Below are 21,096 nucleotides of genomic sequence, written 5' to 3'. Positions count from 1 at the left end.
ACAGCCAGCATGCCTCAGGACCATGCTCAGGACCCTTCCTTGGTCCTTCTGAGATGTTTTCTGTACTTCCTGATCAATCAAGGAACTCTCCACCCAAAGGTGTCCAAGCAATTACACATTTGAATATCACAATTTGGTGTCACACCATGTGGTATTGATTTATCAGACAAAATCTATTTATTCATAGCTAATTCAAAATATTGTACCTAGAATTTGAAAATAACAGATAGACATCTGTAAGATCATTCTGTACTTTTTTGATTAGATTTGCATTTGTTTTTCTTAGTTTTATACAAGTTTTAAATATGACTATATGACTCGACGTTACTGTAAATGAAGGTCATCCCCTCAATGATCTCTTGAGTAGGTTATAAAGGTTAAATGTCAGATTTTGGGTTTTTCAAACATAAATAATTTCTGGTTGTAAAGTATGTAGGCCTGAATTGTAACGTCAATGTGGGCATGGCTGCCTAGATATGCAGTAGTCTATTCAACGTTAATCTCCTAGTTATTCTGATGGTTTAAGAACGAAGTGAGACGTCTTTCAGAATAGACCACCTCCGTGCATGCGGAGCCCCTACGTCATGCGAACCCCCTGCTGTGTTGTACGCTTGAAGCTGAGAGAGTGTGAGTGGAGGAAGAAGGCAGCCCGGGGCAACTTTTCCAGTGGAACATCACAGAAATAGCTTCTCGCGTTGTTCGAAGATGGCTCAGATAACGAGCGAAGGGGCCAAGCAAGATTCACAGCCGACGTCCAATCAAAACGGCACCGGCGAAACGGCAGAAAGCACCGGCGAGGGGGGACAGGCCGTGCCGCCGGACCCAACACAGGAACCGGGCGACAACAACGAGACGAACACAGCAGGAATGGACGTGAACAGCGGTGACGGTGCGGCTGTGGAGGAGAACCAGGAGAACTACCGTCCTCTTCCCCAGGCAGACAAAGAAACTGAATTAACGAACGCGAAAGCCCACAATCACGAAGGGGAACCAGACGGTAAACTCTGTGAACCGGGGAAAAGTCCCGTCCAGGGGAGTTTGGCGACTAGCACTGATTCTGCACCAGAGGGCTCGCGGGTGTTGAGAGAAGAACAAAGAGAGGGGGAGAGCGTGTCCTGCTCGCCGCCCAACAGCCGCACAAAGCCCGCGGAGAAAGCCTCGCAGCACGCCGCCAAGAGAAGGGCCAGCGTGGAGCTAGCGTCGTCCGATGGAGAGCCGCTCAGTCGGATGGATTCAGAGGACAGGTCTGTTCAAGTATTAGGCAGCATGGAGAGGCCTTATACTGCACTACGGTAACACCATGCTAAGTTCATTGTGTGTTTAAGTGTTCGTAAAAACAATTAGTTTACAGGTTATCGCCTCGGCTAGCAACCATTGTCATGTCGGGGAAACGCTAGCCGGAGAGTAAAAGAACGTTGAGCTGTGCTGTGGGGATTCAGCAAAGTTTTATTTAGGACTCTGGGCTTCCGTTTTTATAAATAGCCTAAATATACATTTACAAAAAATAAAAATAAAATGCAGAACAGTAAACTTGGCTTGGGGGTTTCGTTTTGGCCAATTTTCCAGCAATAATTAAAAGTTCACAGTTGTTCAACTCATACAAACTAACAGCACATGGCAGCGGAATTCTCCACCAAGACAAGTGTATTCATCAGCTAACTCGTATGATGTCCCCCGTGTTATGGTCCAAACATCAATTGTATTTCTATTAGTTTACCCTAAAGTAGTATACATGTGGTTAGGATAAATGTATGTAATTATATATAGGCCTAACACCTGACCTCCAACATAGTTTTGATCCATAACCACCATCAGTGACGTAATATGGGTGCGATGAGTAGATAGAAACAGACAGGTTGTTATAGATTCAACATAGTGGAAGAGCACACAGTGTAACAATGTACTGTAGTCAAAATGCCACCTACAGTCAGATGCATCCTGTATCCATCTCTCTCTCTACTCCCTCTCGATACCTCCTTATGGACTGAACAAAAAAGACTGCTGTAGTGCAGCTTGTCCGAAAGATGGCGCTCACACACACACACACCAATGAAGTGTGACGTCACATTCACCCACAGACACGATGTGGTGACCCAACCAACAATAGACAGCAACATCTTAACTAATTAGACGATACATTTGATCCATTTGAGTTTAATAAATAATCAGCAGCATCTGTAACAAGACAGAAAAAGAGAGGATGTGTGAATGTTTCCTCATCACATAGAAACAAAGCAGAGACAACAGACACCACTAGCCCTGTGTTCCAATCCCCATACTTCCATTAGTATGCCAGAAAAAGATTTAGGGTGTCCCTATACATGCACATCAATTGTAGTATGCTAAAAATACATAAATGCCTCACTAACTCCAATAGCATCTTGGAGTATTCGTCTTTATTTTTGACATTTCTCGACATAATGAATAACAATCTTCCTAATCTGATTTTTTTTTTTTGTCTCCTGTGGCCCTAAAACTCTTCTGTACTTTAGTATGTAGTGTACAGGCATGCAAACTAGTCACCTTTCGGCGAAATTCGCTGTTTTGGAAACAAAATTGGCCATCTATGTGATTCGTGGAGATCCGTTGAGAAAACATTTGAGGGGGTGGGGGGGTCTGATGGCCATATACTATCTATGGGCCAGCACTGTGTGTGTGGTGTGGAGCATGGACCTATTAAGAAAGTGGAGTGAGTAACCATAGTGACTAACTATGATTGACCTATCCAGGGTTCAACACAACTTTTTTTTTCCTACTGGCCCGCCGGGCCAGTGGATCCGAGTTTTACTGGCCCCTTGTATATTTTCACTGGCCCTGCACACACTTTTTTTTTCTTCATAATTTTGTGTCAATAATTACAATACCTGTATTAGAAAAATAACCAAATCTAAAGGGAATATCTATACTGTAACAGTATAGATATTCCCTTTCTTTTAGTTAATTATATGAAATGTTGATATTGCTCATACACATAATATAAAACCAGGCAAACATATTGAATTTGAAGCCTACGACTGAAAGTATGTGGAAGGAGTCGGCCAGTATTTTAAAGTCCAGTAGTTTGATGATTGTTTTTATTCTTGAATTTGGGCAGTTTAATGAATAGTTCACCTGCGGAACTCATGATCAAACATAGGGAAAAATAAGAGATGAAGGTCTGATCATTCTTTGTGGTGTGGTAGGCTGTTTTTATTACTTTCTCTATATGCATTAGGGATTTGAATGTGTCGACCGAATGACCGGTTTTCCTCTTGCGCTCAAGTTGACTTTAAAAATAGAATAGAAATCTGAAAATCAGGGGGTTATGCCGTTTTTTTAATGGGAGATTTCACCGTGTATGCGGGTTCACGTCTGGTCGTGAGCGCGCTGCAGGAGCGTGACTTCTACATGAAGTCTCAGCTTCACATAAGAGTCCGGTGTGGGACCATTTTTTCAAACTATTGATACAAAAATGGTTCTACGCGCGTAACGTGCGTAGTCTCCCTCCCGATATTGTATTTCCCCTAATTAACCATGGCTGCGATCAGACCCGACACAACAGCGTGCATGTCCGCACAAAAACAACAACAACAACACGGCCAACAACTGTGCCAAAAGACAAACTGAACAGCACAAATAGCCTAGCATTAAAACAGCATTGCATATTCACGGCAGCTACATAACAAACACAGTTACAGCAGCATCGGTGCACGGCGGCACAACATAAAGCCAAGTAGCCAACATTACCCTACCTGGCTGTGACAGGGGACCGTGGCTGGCGTAGATCAACACCGGTGCTTCGCTGTACTTGTTGTGAAAGTCCCCCGGACATAGCCGTCATGTTTGGGTTCATAATATGAGGCGCTAGCCGCCCGCACACAACCGGGTGAGTTAACTAATGCTATACGGCGCTAACTTGTTTTATCGGCTAAAGCACAGCCGCACATATTCACTGAATTAACCAGGAAGTCCATTCTCCTGGTTTACCCACGTCTTCTATTCCCGAGCTGCTGTCATACAGCACCGGCTCGGCTGCCTGCAATGCATTTTCCTCCTCGGTGTCTCTCATCAGCCTCTGTGTACAGTACACTGTTCTCCCACCGTGCCAATGTATGTGACGTCAGGTCAAGCCCAACACTGATTGGCCAACGCGGCTAATCGTCACGCGTAGGAGCGTAAAAAGTTAAATTTTTTGAACTCCGCGCGTATGTGCGTATATACGCGGCTAAAATGTTGCTTTAGCGCGAGTGACGCATCTACGCGCCATGTACGCACGTAAACCAATGGTTCCCTATGGAAAAATAGCAGATTTTATACGCGTATGTACGCTTGTAACGCGTGTAGTGTGTTCGCACCTTTAAACTGTTCTAGCTTTGCAGAGCACTTCTTTCTGTTCAGCTAAATGTCCCCATAGAACCGCATTGCGTTCATTATCGCCACCAGTTAAATGACGGTTTGCTTCTGCTGGTTTAACTTTCCCGCGTGCATGCTGTAGTCGCACGCAGTGCAGTACGGTCGCGCGCGCAAAGCCGCAGACACAGAGCAGCTGATAGAAAAACGCTTGGAGACACGCTTTTTACCGCAAATTGCGGCCTTTCGCGCAGTTATGACCATGCACAAGCACACATCGCGCTTGCTAGTACATTAATTGTGCAGCACAAAAAAAAAAAATAATAATTTTAATTTTTATTTATTTTTGGGTCGGTTGGTAGTCAAGGCGGGGGGCTGGCGTTGGCCGCCTTAGCTATAAAGCGCTGGGGGAAACACTGCGAATGCACATACATCAAATACACTAAGCTGGTAAAGAGAAACATTTTAGACAGAGGTGTAGAGTGGCTGAGCATAAAATAAAATTGGTAAGAGTACAATACGGCCTAATTCAAACAGTTACAGTTAGAGTTTGGTAGATTTAAGATGGTATGTTTAAATTGGTTAAAGGATATAATTTTAATTTGTTGCCGTAAGCTGTTCCAGGAGTCAGGGGCACTGAAGCTAAAAGCTGTCTTTCATATAGTTCATTCATATAGTTGTTGTGTAAAGTTACATACAGAAAGCCTAGCTGCTATTAGCTACTCTGATATTTAACATGATGGAATTGTACTCGATCTAACATCTATTGTACGGTTTGCCCAAACTGATAAACAGGCATGTCGTCCTAATCTTCATTTTTTAGAATCATGTTCAGCGGTGTAACAAAGAACAAATGAATGCTTGTTGTCACTGTAAATGAGGGAAAAACATCAGTGTCTTTGGAGTGAAAATAAAAGGTTTTTCAAAAATATTACTGAATGTTTTTTTGGCAGTTTATAGGAAGAGGACGTTTTCTGTCCGCTAGGGTAACGAGCGTTAAACAAAAGTTAAAAGTGAAGTAAGCGATTTATTGAAGTTAATATAAGTGTTAAATCTTTATTCATACAGTGATCACTTATATAATGCGCGCGTTTCATAAAGTCGATCTCTCAGTCACTCACTCTGCATGTAATCGGCAAATAAACTTTTCAGGGATCCCACTACTGATAACCAATCAGAAGAGAGAACGCTACAAACCAGCACCCGTCTCACTGACGGTGCACGTGCAGAGCGACAGATTGGTGAATGTGTATGTGCCTACAATGGCGGAGCAGGTAAAAATCCTTCCCAATGTCTGTTTTGATGGTTATCATGTTTTATCACACTTATGGATCTGAGATGATGCTAGATAACTCGCTGATTGAAGACCGTAGTGCATTAATGTGGTGACGTAGGGACGAGGGAGGGGACTGCTAACTGCAGTCACTGACAGGAAGTTAGCCAAACTGACCATTCCGCTTACTGAACCTTTAAGGTAAACGTGTCTAGATTCATTCCAACTGTAAAGGACTGAAACAGTGAATCATTGTGAACAGTGGAGCTCATCTAACCACGCTCAGTTCATACACATCAGTCATCATGGAACAAGGAGGGAAGTGACTCAGCTAACACTGTCCTGTCAACACAGTGCAGCAGGCAAAGTATGACAGTATTTTGCAATTGAATTGATATTCTTATTGGAAAACATGTATGAGTCATTTGTCATTGCTGAAGAAACAGTGAGATGCTGGATCTCTGGAGGGACATGGACCAATCAGGTGTGTCTCCTCCACTGATAAACTAACCCTGGGTTCCAATCCCTACACTTCCCTAATATTTAGTATGCCAGAAAAAGATTTAGGATGTCCCAATACATACACGTCAATTGTAGTATGCTGAAAAAACATAAATGCCCCACTAACTCCAATAGCATTTTGCAGTATTCATCTTTATTCTTGACATTTCTCGACATAATGAAAAAAAAATCTTCCTTATCAGATTTATTTTTTCTCTCCCGTGGCCCTAAAACTCTTCTGTACATTACTATGTAGTGTAGTAAAATGAAAAAGTATGTGATTTGGAACGCAGGGTAAAGCAGGATGTGCGATGCTCCAATCACACATTGGTATCAGCTGTTGAGTCATTGGGCCTGAAAACAAGGCTAACACCCACAACAAGTGACAAACACAGGCACCCAACACTGTGACTAACAGGAGTGGGCTAAGGCTACCCACAGTTAAACCGAGTGTGCTTTCTTGACTTTACTAGCTGTTTGAATGATACCACTGTTTGTGTATTCTGCCAGTAACTCTTCTTTATTGCTTTTTTTCACACTTCAGTGTGTTGTGAGATGTGTTGTTTAGAGGTGAAGTTAGCATAGAGCTAGGCTTGCTCATTCTTCCTACTTCCAGTCTTTATGCTAAGCTAACTAGATGCTGGCTTTAGGATCATCTTATATCTAGCTTTAGGTATTAAAGTGGACATTGACTGTGACCAACTTTCCCTGTCCTCAGTGTTAGCTGTCTCGTTGTAGGCTGGTGAGAGCAGCCTGGTCTCTGAGACCCCGTTTCCACTCGTCTTAACATGTGGTTTTTGTGATCTGATCACATGAATACAGCTCTAACTACAGGTGAAAACTAGGGCTGGCCCGAATTATTCGAATACTCGTTCGGAAAATTAGTAGTCGGAGCTTAAATTAGTATTCGGAGCTTCGTTTTTTTTTTAATAATTTTTTTATATATATATATATATATTTTTTTTTTTGCAAGAAGCTAGTACTGCAATATAATGTCATCAACATTTCTTATATTTGGATATAAAAGTTAGTAATATTGTAGTAGTAGTAGTAGTTAGTAGTATCGCTCATTTAGGAGGATATTACATCACTAAGTGTCATAGCGCATCCATTACTTCACCTCTGAGTGCGTAAATCTTCAACAAAATATGCAGATACTATCAAAATCGATTCCAGGGAGTATATAGGGATTACTAAAGTTTTTTTTAATAATAAAAAAAATAAAAATAATAATAATAATTAATGTCGTTTTTGATGGTGTGTTTTTCTGGAACGAATATTCGAAGCCTGAAAAATGGCATTCGGGCCAGCCCTAGTGAAAACACTCGAGACGCATTGAGATCGGATCACAAAAACCACATTCGGAGGTGGTTTACGTTGCGTGTGTCCGATGTGTCCGCATTCAAATGGTAGTGGAAACACCAATGTGACTTGTCCACATTAGGGACCTCCTACTCAACTGCCGACACCTGCCTGAGCGGAAATACGTTGAAAATGCATCACTGGCGTTCATGCAGCTTTTATAGAAGCCTCATGAACGTTAGTTGCATCCTTCAGTGTTGCAAATGACAAGCTTTCTGTGCTCTGTTTTCATTTCACTGCGTAAATCTGACACGGAAATCGCTACTATTGACTGGTGAGCTGCAAGGCAGCGACTTCCTGTTCTTATCTGCTTAAAAATAAAAGTCAACTCGCGTTTGGCTAGTAACAGGCCTTTAATGTGAAGGCGCACAGACAATATTCTGTTCGCACATGCTACAGTAACTTAACTGCGTATAGAAAGCTGTGTACTTGTGGTGGTGACAAGAGTGTAGCAGACATTAGAAAAGCCGCCCGGCGAGCACACATCTTTCACCAGCCAAAGTGGTGTAATAACTTACTCGCCTAAGAGTTTTTACTTTTATATACTATCTATGATATTTACCCGCATTTGGCGAGTGTTAATGTAGAGCCCTCTAAGCAGTGTTGTGCATTGCTCCTCCTCTACTTGTCTAAATGAGACAGTAGCCTATCTCGTCAACCTAGACTTTTAATTATTTTCGCACGTAAATGCACGTACATTTTAATAGCAAATGCAAACGGAAATGATGTACGTGTTGATTTACATACAGAGCGGGTTAATGGTATCCGATCACAAGTAGACAAAGAAGTCACATGTAAAAAGACAAGTGTGAACACACGGACTGAGAGCTGGCCACTTGTGATCAGATGACCAAAATCACATCATAATCCCAGGTGGAAACAGGGCCTGAGCTTCACATTGGTTTCTCATCCACACATCAGTGTCTGTGGGGAGGAGCCTGGCCCTGTCTGTTAGTGGAAGGCAGCTTCTGATTGCTTCATGTAGTCTGTGACGTCAACATCTATCTACAAGTAAGATTGTAATGTATGGCTGATCTCACAAGGCTAGATTGATGACTACATGAACCATTCAGGGGCTGCATTCCACTAAGGGCGCACTCACACTAGTGCCGTTTGCCTGTTCCGTGCTCAGCACGATTCAGCACGATTCCCCCCCCTCCCCACTCCCCTCGCTGGCCCGTGCTCACACTGCTCGTGGCTTGAGCACACTTGCACCTTGCCTACGTCACCGTGCTCGTTTAGGATTTGGAGCTTAGTCTACTTGTAGGCTATACGACTGTTTGTGAATATTTTCATCCGGCCAAATTTGCATCAAATATTCCACTTCCACATTAGAGCAACGAGAATCCTTAAGCTATTGTTTTTTTTTAAATGTAGCCTTGACGTAATAGGTCGCGGTGGACAGTCTCATATTTGTGCAGCACGCTGTTTATTATTAATATAACGGCCCGTCATCAGACCATATGTATCCGGATGGTTTTATACACATCGATCGCTCCATCAAATCCAAGTCAGAACTTTTTGTATGGGCAGAGATCGTTTTTTAAGTGTCTTTATAAAGTTTCTTGTTAAACCTTAGTGTAGGCTACTGTTTCCTTATCACCGGGCCGCGGTGTGTTGTTTTGGGTGCGTCTCCACCGCCATGCGTAAAGGCAGTTATGACAGCTGACGGGAGGAAAAATAAAAAAAATCATCTGACGAACGTGAGTAAACACGAAAACCTTTTTGCTGTGCTTTCTGAGCCGACCTAATTAGCTCTCTCCCTCTTTTATTAGCCCACACCTAGGCTTACACACACGTTAATTCTCACACATTATAGCTACAAGTCCAAGTGGTGGGCAATTCTGGTGCCGACTAGTAAGGCAGCGAACGTTAACGGACAATGCATCCTTAATAAATTCACGTCAGGAACGCCGCCTGTGCGCTTGCTTGTGCGCGTGTCATCTCATTAGCATCTGTACTTTGGCCACGGCACACCTCTCCCAGGTGTGCCGTGGCCAAGGGGCTGTTCCGTGCTGGAATACAGTTGGCGTGGTCACACTAGCCAAACGTTCTAGACTTTAGTATGCTAATGAGCTTTGGCACGGGGCCGCGGCACTAGTGTGAGTGGCCCCTAACTGACAGAAAGTGGGGAGGGTCCAGTCTGACTGGAGGCTAGATTAACGACTACATGAACCAATCAGGGGCTGCCTTCCACTAACAGACAGAAAGTGGGGAGGGTGCGGTCCGACTGGAGGCTAGATTGACGACTACATGAACCAATCAGGGGCTGCCTTCCACTAACAGACGGGGCCGGGCTCCTCCCCCCTTAGATTGGAGAAAGTCCAGAGTGATGTGTGGGAGAGAAAGCAATACGTATACTACTTTAGGGTAAACTAATAGAAAATACAGTTGATTTTTGGACAATAACACGGGGGACATCATACGAGTTAGCCGATGAATACACTTGTCTTAGACTGTGAGGCGCAGTGATGCTAGGACGTGCAGATGAGATGAAGTTCTATAGACTGCAGTTGAACATGTGTAGAGAATTGCGGTAGGGTTTAATTGCATTAACAAAACGTATCATTTGAATTTAAAATGCAAATATCACTGGAGTCAGTATACTACTGACATACATATAATCATTTTGGGCTTAAACTGGAGAGCTTTTCCAGTGTGAGTTACTGTGAAGGCAGCTCATGTAGAAAAGCTCTCCGATGCTGCTTCTGATACTACTGTTACTGTGTAGCAGACACAGACAAGACTGAAACTTTTCTTAACACATTTCTTTTTCAACATTATTTTTTGTACCACAGCTATTTTGTACACCACACAAGGAGTTTAAACTGAAATGAAAGTTAAGAGATGATAGAATCAGAAACTGATTGTAAAAGAAAAGGCAGCCACCAGAGCATCATCAGCATTCCCAGTGAGTCATAGTCAAATCAAACTTACTATATAGAGTCATTGTCATCGCCAAAAGTCAGCATAGAGTGCTTTACATATACAAACTATTGACCCCCTCCCCTACCCATCCACAGAGCAGAACATTTCAGATTGCACAATGAATGTTGTTTAAATCCCTCTGTAGGGGAGACCGGGGGAAAGTGTAACACTTTTTGGTTTTTGATTAGTCAAAAACATCTTGAACAATTTGGATAATTCATTCTATGTTGTATTACTGCGCTTAACTTGTTAATATAAATTGCATTTATTTTATAAGCAATAGATGTCCTATTAATACAAGAGTATAGGCCTACAGTAATAGCAAGTATTTTACCCCTTCACAGGCATTCATTTAAAGATAAATGAATATACCGTGATATAATACCGTTACCGTCTATGCTTCAAATAATACCGTGATACACATTTTAGACCATACCGTACAGCCCTACCACTATCTTTTCTTTGGTTTTAACAGAAGTTTCTTCTTATAACAAAAAAAATATTTTAAAACAATCTGTCTTTTTTTTTTTTTTTTTTTTTTTTTTTTTTTTTTTTTTTTTTTTAACAAAGTCATGACCATTCAAAGTCCTTAGGAAAGGCTCTTTGAGAACTTCTCCAGTAGCCTACTTTCAAGCCACTACCTCCTGGTATGTGAAGTCACACACCTCTGGTCCATTTATTAAGATGTCTAGCAGCAGAGCTAATGTTAGCATCCTCCTCCACATTTCACAAAACAGAGAGAGCAGCAAAGCAACGCAGTTGTAGACACTACGTGCACATAAATTACATACAGAACACAAGTGTTTATTTAAATTTTATAAAATAGCACCTGACCTTTATGAAAAGACACTGTAAACAGATGACTTCTGTTATTTCGCACAACAATTGCAAAAAAAAAAATTAAGAAAAAAAATGGTAGGGCAAACACTGCACACTACTCCACACACACACACACCCATACACACCTACACACTAGGGCCGCTCGATTATGGCAAAAATGATAATCACGATTATTTTGATTGATATTGTAATCACGATTATTAAAGACGATTATTCACTGTAGGGATGCACCAAAATGAAAATTCTGTAAATTCTTTCAACATTGCATAAATTAAACTCCCAAATGTGCTCCTCAAACATACAACTAAAAGCCACCATAAATAAATAAACAGTGAAACCTTCCAATCTAAGAGTAAAATTAATATTTTACTAGGGATGTGATTGTATTTCACTCATTTATTTGCACGTTGAGGATGTATGAATCTACAAAAAGATCAACTCATTGCCTTTTTCTTTTACGGTGCAGGTTGAGTTGCTGAAAAAAACTGCACAGCAGCTGCCAACTTAATATTCAGACTTCAGACATCAACAACGTTAACGGGCAGGATATCCCCGGTTCATTTTAGCCGTAAAGCCACAGGGCTTTTCTGTGCGGCGGCTCACGCTGGCGAGGTGTCACTTTGAATGACACCGTTACCCACCGTCACAGAGTTTCAACTGGCAACTTGCTATTTCGCTCGCGCAAGGCTTTTGTGTTTCGACTTAACATCAGTCTTGGGCGAGTACTTTAACTTTATGCTGAATAAACCATTGCACTGCAATCGCTGAAAGTGTTCGGGCGGGGGCGGGGCAGAGCGCACACAGAAGGGTTCGCTGCATTTACCACACAAGACACGGCGTGCGACACAATAATCATTTTATTACGATTATCTTGTTTTCATGATCGAGGGAAGCCAAAATCGTAATCGAAATTGAATTTCAATTAATCGCCCAGCCCTACTACACACACTGTAATCAAAGCTAAAGGTTGTCCAACAACATATTGGAGAGTATGATTTTCCTTTTTTGCTCGGGCAGTGTCTGTTACTGTGTGTGTGTTTGTGATATTGTCCTCCTGGTTTAACCTGTTGTCTCTGTTGTGTGTGTTGTGCAGCATTGGCAGCACCCTGATGGAGGTGGAGAGCCTGGCCTCCAGTGGCCGCTCCACCCCGGCCATGTTAAACAGCCTGAGCGTGGGCTCTGCTCCAGGCAGCGGCTCTGCTGCGGCCGGGGGCAAGCCTGTCAGCTACACCTGCTGCTGGGACCACTGCATGCTGCTGGCCCCCTCCAGCCCAGACCTGGCCGAACACATCAGAGCTCAGCATGTAGACGCACAGAGGGGAGGGGTGAGTGGAGCGTCGCATTAACTGACACACTGGTTGAGTTGTTGAAACGATCCGTTAGTTAGAACATGTAATGTGAAGCAGCCCCAGTTTAATACTAGGAAGTGGACAGGTGTTCCAGTGATATCTGATACCCTCAGGGACTCGGGATCGTAAAAACAAATAGATGGAAACACATGAAGGCTAGCTGCAGCTGCACAGCTCCATGTCACTGTTGCTGTTCCCCTTTCCACCAGCGCAGGCCTGCTTCAGTTGTGGCCCAGCGTTTCCACTCGCTACCATCGATGAACTATTTTGCTTTTCCAAGAGAACCACTTCATTACATTACTGTATACCAGGGTATGATGTTAGCCTCTTTTTACCAGGGACTTTTTTGCTCCTGTGAAATGTGTTTCGGAGGCATGTTGGATCATTTCCAGGGCAGTTTTATCAAATGTTGGGAAATACCTTATTTCCTCTACCACCTTTTGAATACCACTTCAGATGAAATGTAATGCTGACTGCACTCCCATACAGGTTTAATAGATATCATTTAGCCAGTCTGATTGAGGACCTGCGGCCTGAACTAATGCCTCGCTTCCACCGAGCAGCGCGGCTCAGAGCGGGACAGCTCAGAGCGGGACAGCTCACTTACTTTAATCTGGTAGTACCCTACTCAACTTTAATCTGGTAGTACCCTACTCAACTTTAATCTGGTAGTACCCTACTCAACTTTAATCTGGTAGTACCCTACTCAACGTTAATCTGGTAGTACCCTACTCAACGTTAATCTGGTAGTACCCTACCCAACTTTAATCTGGTAGTACCCTACTCAACGTTAATCTGGTAGTACCCTACTCAACGTTAATCTGGTAGTACCCTACTCAACGTTAATCTGGTAGTACCCTACTCAACGTTAATCTGGTAGTACCCTACCCAACTTTTGGCAAATGAAAAGCCACTCTGCTCGGTACAAACGAGGCATAATTGGCAATTCTTCAAAATCCCCCCAAAAATAATTCTCAATTTTACAGGTGCAGATATAGCCCCATCAAATGAATAAAGGACAATTTTAGATTTTATCAACGCATTTTGCCCCGAGTCCCTGCTAATTTCCTACCCTGCTGTATACATCTCCCAGCTAACGCTAGCGCTAACTTCCAAAAGAAACAGTAGACTCCAGTGCAAAGTGTTGATACTGGCTCATTCACTCTGTAGCTCCCACCACTCTCTATCTCTTTCACTGTCTTGCTTTCTTGGGACCAGGCTAAAAGCGGCGGTCAGGAGATAATGTTATATTGAGTACAATGTAGGGTCTGATACTTGACACTCAGTGCGTTTCCAATGGACAGCTAGATAGGATTAAGCCATATACCGATTTTGCGAACGGACCGCGTCCTGTTGAAGTCTTATTCGTTTATTTACCGGATTATGAGTCTGCATGTAAACACACTGAGTGTCTATCTATGTATTGACTTGTCCGTGTGCTTTTGTCTGTGCCAGGTGTTTGTCTGTCTGTGGAAGGGCTGCAAGGTGTACAACACACCATCCACCAGTCAGAGCTGGCTGCAGAGACACATGCTGACACACAGCGGGGACAAGCCCTTTAAGGTGACCTCACTCACTCACTCACTCACTCACTCACTCACTCACTCACTCACTCACTCACTCACTCACTCACTCACTCACTCACTCACTCACTCACTCACTCACTCACTCACTCACTCACTCGTTCTTCTATCTTTGCGAGGGCATTCATTGATGTAATGCATTCCCTAGCGGCCTAACCCCTTAGCTTATAACCATCAACCTGAATCTTAAAACCTAGTGTTAACCCCTCAAACAGGCCTTTGAAGAAATGAGGACCAGGCAAAATGTTCTCACTTTCCAAAAATGTACTCACTGTGATGGTTAAAAGCTAAAAGTGGTCCTCACAAAGATGCCTGTACACACACGTACGCACACACACACGCAAACACACACACACAGAGCCTACTCCCTACTGTCCAGTGCCTGTCATATCACTGACTCACTGTCTATGCTGTGTGTTCTTGCAGTGTGTGGTGGGGGGCTGCAACGCTACCTTTGCGTCCCAGGGGGGCCTGGCCCGTCATGTGCCCACTCACTTCAGCTCCCAGGGCTCATCCAAACTGTCCCACCAGGGCAAGGTCAAGGAGGAGAGTCCCTCCAAGGCCGGCCTCAACAAGAGGAGGAAACTCAAGAACAAACACAGGCGCTCGCTGCGTAGGTCACACACACACACACACACACACACTCTCACAAAGACAATCTGGTCAATAGGTCTCCCGTTTGCATACAGGCATAAATACCATCTATCTATCTATCTATCTATCTATCTATCTATCTATCTATCTATCTATCTATCTATCTATCTATCTATCTATCTATCTATCTATCTATCTATCTATCTATCTATCTATCTATCTATCTATCTATCTATCTATCTATCTATCTATCTATCTATCTATCTATCTATCTATCTATCTATCTATCTATCTATCTATCTATCTATCTATCTATCTATCTGGGATGTTAAACGACTCAGTATTTGCGTGTCTGCGTGTCAGAGGCATGAATCGACAAATCAATCGATTTACTGTGCCATTTATTAAAAAAAAATAAAAAAAAAAGGGCATTTGCATTTTTTTGCGGCAGCAGCACGTAGTTGTGGTGCTGATAAACTGCGCTTTCCTTTAAACAACACTGGTGCCGCCCGCTGTGTGTTCAGACTTCATCTGCATCAAAGCCTTTTTGGTAATAAAATGAGAGGCTTTAATTTTAAAAACGCTGTCCATGCGTCGGAGGTGAATGTAATTTACTCGGCTGAAAACAGAAACTAAAGGAGGAGAGCGACTCACTGTACAGTCCCTTCAGTCGCGCTGTCAGTTTGCCGACATGCCTCTGTGTATTTAGACTTGAGACATACAAACAGATCGCGGAAGACGTTCCTGTAGACAACGTTAACGGGCAGGATAGCCCCGGTTATCATTTTATCCATCAAACCACAGAGTTTTTCTGCACGGCGACTCACTCGCTCATACTTGCGAGGTCTCCCGGTGATCGTCACCGTCACAGCGCTACTCGCTGCTTTGTCCGGGCAGTGGCTTTGTGTGAAGGTGATTTAACATCACGGTCGTAGATGAATGCTATAACTTTATGCTGCATATGTTGCACTGCACTGTTGACCCACACTGGACATTTAATGCACATTGCAGAAATGAAGCGCCTGCAGCGCGCTCGTGACCACACGTGAACTCTCATAACGGACGTCTCACATGTCCCCAAAACATAAAGTAAAACCCCCGATTTACCGATTTCTATTTTTAGAGTCGCCTTGAGCACGAGTCGAAAATCGAGCCGAGAATCGACACATTGTTCACATCCCTACTGTCTGTCTGTCTGTCTGTCTGTCTGTCTGTCTGTCTGTCTGTCTGTCTGTCTGTCTGTCTGTCTGTCTGTCTGTCTGTCTGTCTATCTTTCTTTCTTTCGTGCTCTTCACACCTTTGTTTTTATCTCCAGCACGACATCATGACTTCTTTGATGCTCAGACCATGGATGCCATCCGCCACCGAGCCATCTGCCTCAACCTGGCAACACACATCGAGAGCCTGGGCAACGGACACAGTGTGGTGTTCCACAGCACGGTGGGCTCACACACACATTCTCGCTCTCTCTCTTTTTTTCCCCCCTGTCCCTCTAGCCTGGAAATCCAGACCTGCCTCTGACAAATTGAATTTGCTGCGCCTGTTGGTTTGCACCAGGGGTGCCCACACCTTTTCAGCTTGTGAGCTACTTTTAACATGACCAAGTCAAGATCTACCTACTATTAAAATGGAAAACATATATTTATTGAAACATATATTGATCATTCTTTATTTGTACAATATAAGTTGGTGTACATAACTGCATGGACCCATATTGCCAGGCCCGCCTCAACCTGCCATTAGGCCCTGGGGCTGAGAGGTTGCGTAGGCTCCCTGAGTGGCCGTCATACAACACAAAATGTGCAATATTTGTTTTGATTAATAAACAAATCATTTTAAGGTAATACAGTATTTCTCATGGGTATTTTGGAGACTGTGGTGGAAACTCAGGACCTTGTAGGGGGGTCCGGAGGCACGCTCCCCCGGAAGAAAAAAAAAATTTGAACCTTTTTTAAAGTCAAATGTATCAATCTGGTGCATTTTGAGAAGAAAACTAAGGCTAAATCAGCTGCGTCTTATGTGAGCTATTTAGTACTATTTTCTGGAATAATTTGGAGACACAGAATAACCAAAAAGGCAGAAAGACAAAATCTACAGGTTTAAAAAATCTCTGTGAAGTCTTCGTTTTAATATAGGCCCCTGATCTTCGTAGCCACGAACAATGTAATATGAAAAATAACAAATTTAGTAAACAGGATATGTTGTTTGAGTTTGAGACGGCTTTGGCTTCAACCCTTTACGATTTCGAAGACGGCACTCAAATCTTTCATTAGCAATTAAGAGGAATGTTCGGTTGTGGCATGTACACGCTGGACAGCAAGATATGCCCTGTCACTTTGTACGTTGTAGGAGAAAGTTCTCTCTCTCTCTCTCTCTCAATTCAAGCTATCTCTCTCAGGAATTCTTCTCCTTGTGTGCAGCCTAGTGCTATCTTGTTTTCATGCCTGTTTGTGTGTGTGTGTGTGTTCAGGTTATAGCCAGGAGGAAGGAGGACTCTGGGAAAGTGAAAGTGTTGCTACACTGGGCGCCTGAAGACATGTAAGTCCTGCTCTCCCCCACCCCTCCATCACTCTCACTCTTTCAAAGAGGGTGTTGTACATCCAAACAGGTTGGATTGGATTTAGTTAAATGATGAGTTAATGTACGTTTAAAGCCCTTAAGTCTGAGTCCGTACTGTGTTGGACTAGCTGAGTTTTTCCACTAATGTTATCACAACAGTTTCTAACATCGTATCAAGTCCTTCATTCAATACTTGTATCCATTAAACAGTGGACCTCCTGTCATCACTGTCAACCTGTCTGTGTTGGTCTTAGCACAGCAATACAGCTTCACATCACATGTGACTTCTTAGTGACTCCAGTGAAGCTGTAAATAGACACATAGAAGCAATAGAGACTTGTAGAGTGTATTGCTCTGTCCTCATGCCCTCCCATCTCATGCCATCTGGTGAAGGGGCGTATGTATGGCGTAAAGTATGTTAGGTCAAATGCAGCCATTGTATAACAAACTTTTTAAATAGCCAACTGGTGGTCTTTATGAAAACCATTCATTGTTGCCTAATTGATTGACAATTCACACTCAAGCTCAAGTCCATGTTCACGCCTTGTGTATAGCACCACCTGCTGGTTGATAGTATTAGTGTTGAGAGGACCAGCAGCAGCTTTCCACTGTTGATACTGAACACACATCCTGAGGGAATGAGCCTTTGATGCCCAGTACACATGTGAACTCAGACCCACTAAAGGCCCATCATGCATTGTCCCTGTGTCAGACTGCCAGACGTGTGGGTGAACGAGAGTGACCGACCGCAGCAGAAGACCAAGGTGGTTCATCTGTCCAAGCTCCCCACAGACACAGCAGTGCTCCTGGACCCCAGCATCTACAGGTGTGTGTGTGTGTGTGTGTGTGTGTGTGTGTGTGTGTGTGTGTGTGTGTGTGTGTGTGTGTGTGTGTGTGTGTGTGTGTGTGTGTGTGTGTGTGTGTGTGTGTGTGTGTGTGTGTGTGTGTGTGTGTGTGTGTGTGTGTGTGTGTGTGTGTGCGTGTGCAATTGTTTTTTGTGAGAACCAATTTGAGTTTTAGACATTAAGAGTGAGGCCAATTTTTTAAAGTGAGGACATTTTGGCCAGCTCTCACTTGGGGTGGTAACGGATCACAAAACTCACGGTTCGGATCGTGTCACCGTTTCTGAGTCACGGATGGGATCATTTTCGGATCAACAACAACAAAAAAGGCAGAGATAACAAGACAGACTTTGCTTTCAATTACCTTTGTCGTTTTATTTAAAAATATCCACAGTGAATTACGGTTTGACACGGAGATGAAAACCGAACTGAAACTAAACTATCCTGACCTGGCTGACTTCAGGTGGAGGCAGCCAATATATCAATAAATATTGTTACTAAACACAATGAATGGGTTGTGTGATACGGACCATGGATCAAGCGTGATCCGTTGCACCACTAGTTCTCACTTTGGGACAGGCCTTTAAAGGGCTGTTTGAGGGTTAATGTTCAAGCACGTCGTAACTGTGTTTTGAAAGGGGCTGTTAAGTTTATTATTAACCCTCCGCCGCCGTCACTGCCCCGGGAGGAATTCCCAGAATCAGTATCTCATGGGGGGTCTCATGTCCCCCGCTCGTGGCACAAACACTGCTGTGTGAGGATATGCACCTTTTTGCGTCCACTTTTATGTCGGATCGCTTCTTTTTTTATTTCCACCACAGTCCGACATTCTGAGGCTGCAGCATTAACAGAGATAGCCACACATGCATTATGTCAATGAATGTCCTCACAGTTATAGCCGTACACACGTGTGTGTGTGTGTGTGTGACACGGCAGAAGAAATAATTTAAACTTTTTTCTTCTTCCCACAGGATGTTCTTCTGAGCGTGTCCATGGATCTCCACTGTCTCTTCCTGCTTATCCAACATGGAGGCTGAGGACTGTCCCCTTGTCCCTGTGTCTCTACGACCCTCCTCTCCCAGAGCATGCTGGGAGTTCAGTGGACTATCTGTCATGGCCGTGTGTGGCCACTAGGTGCTGAGGTTACTGAGGAAGATGTAGGAGACGTTGCTTGTTTTAGGAAACACAACTAGACTGAAGAACTAACTGACACAAGTGTAACTGTAGACAGACCACATGTAGAGAGAAGCTGTCTCTTTGTAAATACTTGAAGATTTGTAATATATTTTTATACTTTGATTTTTTTACTGTAATGTAGATAGATTGTCTTTTTTCTGCCAAACTTTTTTAAATAGATGTTCTAAAACTGATACTATTGGTCATGTGCATATAGTTGGCATTGCTCTGGTATGATGTCATTAAACTTTTCCAAACCTCCACTCGGTCTAAAGTCTGGTCATTGTTGCAGCCGTGTGTGAGTGTGACATTGAATCCTGTTACAAAATGATTATTTTTTTAACCCTTATTTATACAGGTAAATCCCATTGAGACCGGAGACTCTTTTTCAAGGGAGACCTGTTCCCATTTACACGTATTCATACACGGGTAGCAGGCTAGCAGGCTAACTATCGACATTCACACAAGGCAATGTGGGTGAAGTGTCTTGCCCAAGGAAACAACAGCCATGACTCAAGTGGCAGGGCTGGGATCGAACCGCTAACCCTTGGATCATTGGCCGACCCGCTCTACCACCTGAGCCACAGTCTTCCCAGTGTCTTGACATATTAAAGAACAGTAAAAAGTGTTATTTCTACACATTGGAACAGTTGACAGTCCGTCAGTCTGATCATAGTGTAGCTCATACAGTGCATGGTTTGGTAACAGTCTGATCATAGTGTAGCTCATACAGTGCATGGTTTGGTCATTTTGAAAAAGGTCTTAAAAAGCTTTGCTTAGTTCAAGTTCAATATTATTGAAATCAATGTTGAGATTTGGAACTGTCAGTTTTTAATAAAACGGCCCACATGCTCCCTCAGCACAGATCACTTCATAATGATCTATTTAACCCTGTTTCAGTCCTCACCGTAGAGTAGGCCTACCTGCCCTTTAACGGAGCTTCTATTATGTTTGTATGGAAATGGCTTTAATGTGTCCTGTTTGGATGTGTGTGTGTTTTTAATGTAACTGCACACTAAGCCAAAGACACATTTCTGCCTTTTTCTTTCAAAATTGCATTCTATTTCTAATGAATGGCCATGTGGACACCACAGGTGAGTAATCGTAGGTCAATAAAAAACCCTCTATTGAATGAAAATGATCCAAATGTTTTTTTGTGCTGACAAAGTCATGGAACATTATGACAATCGGATCAAATGAACCTTCAACTGACAGGACGGTTAAAGCTGGGGTATATGATTTCTGATTGGTCAAAGTGAACATGAGCGGTACACTTCGACCAATCAGAGCAAGGCTCCGATTCTTTAAAAAAAAAAAAACAGATTCTCTGTTCTTATTGGCTGTTGGGACTGTCCATTCACTTTGGCACAGACGTTGTTGGTGTGGAGCGGTTGAGGTCTTTGGATTCTAATCTCTATCCCAACTGCCATTTTCTCCCCAAATCATATACCCCAGCTTCAGAGGTGGAAAAAGTACAAACATATTCTGCTCAAGTAAAAGTATGATTACTTGGATGAAATTTTACTTCAGTAAAAGTAAAAGTACTGGTCTAAAAATCTACTGAAGTAATAGTGAAAAAGTAGCTGATTTAAAATGTACTTAAAGTACAAGTTACTAGTTACTTTCTAACAGCGGGAGGGGGCAGGGGTCTCTTCAGTGTAGGGCATTATAGACTAGGGGATATTAATCTCAAACTAGTTTTGTTTAATTAACCTAATGCAACACCTTTACAAATTAAAGTGCACAAATTAAACAAATCA

General features: G+C 43.0%; 1 protein-coding gene across 2 annotated transcripts; it reads left to right on the top strand.

The window, feature by feature from the left end:
- The first annotated feature begins 631 nt into the window (after positions 1 to 631).
- LOC307268325 (zinc finger protein AEBP2-like) lies at positions 632 to 19,583 on the top strand. 2 transcript variants are annotated; one of them, XM_080050911.1, is made up of 8 exons: positions 632 to 1,244; positions 12,327 to 12,558; positions 14,038 to 14,145; positions 14,592 to 14,778; positions 16,075 to 16,199; positions 17,230 to 17,297; positions 18,031 to 18,144; positions 19,132 to 19,583. In XM_080050911.1, the coding sequence occupies exons 1-8, from the start codon at positions 706 to 708 to the stop codon at positions 19,142 to 19,144; spliced, it is 1,386 nt and encodes a 461-aa protein (XP_079907037.1). In that variant the 5' UTR covers positions 632 to 705; the 3' UTR covers positions 19,145 to 19,583. The 2 variants fall into 2 exon arrangements, with proteins under 2 accessions (XP_079907037.1, XP_079907036.1); XM_080050910.1 differs by having other exon boundaries at positions 632 to 1,292.
- Positions 19,584 to 21,096: the final 1,513 nt, after the last annotated feature.

This window comes from Ammodytes marinus (genome assembly GCF_949987685.1).
Source record: "Ammodytes marinus genome assembly, chromosome: 22".
NCBI lineage: Eukaryota > Metazoa > Chordata > Actinopteri > Uranoscopiformes > Ammodytidae > Ammodytes > Ammodytes marinus.
Note: the sequence above shows the minus strand (reverse complement) of the source record. Positions and strands in the feature narration are given on the sequence as shown.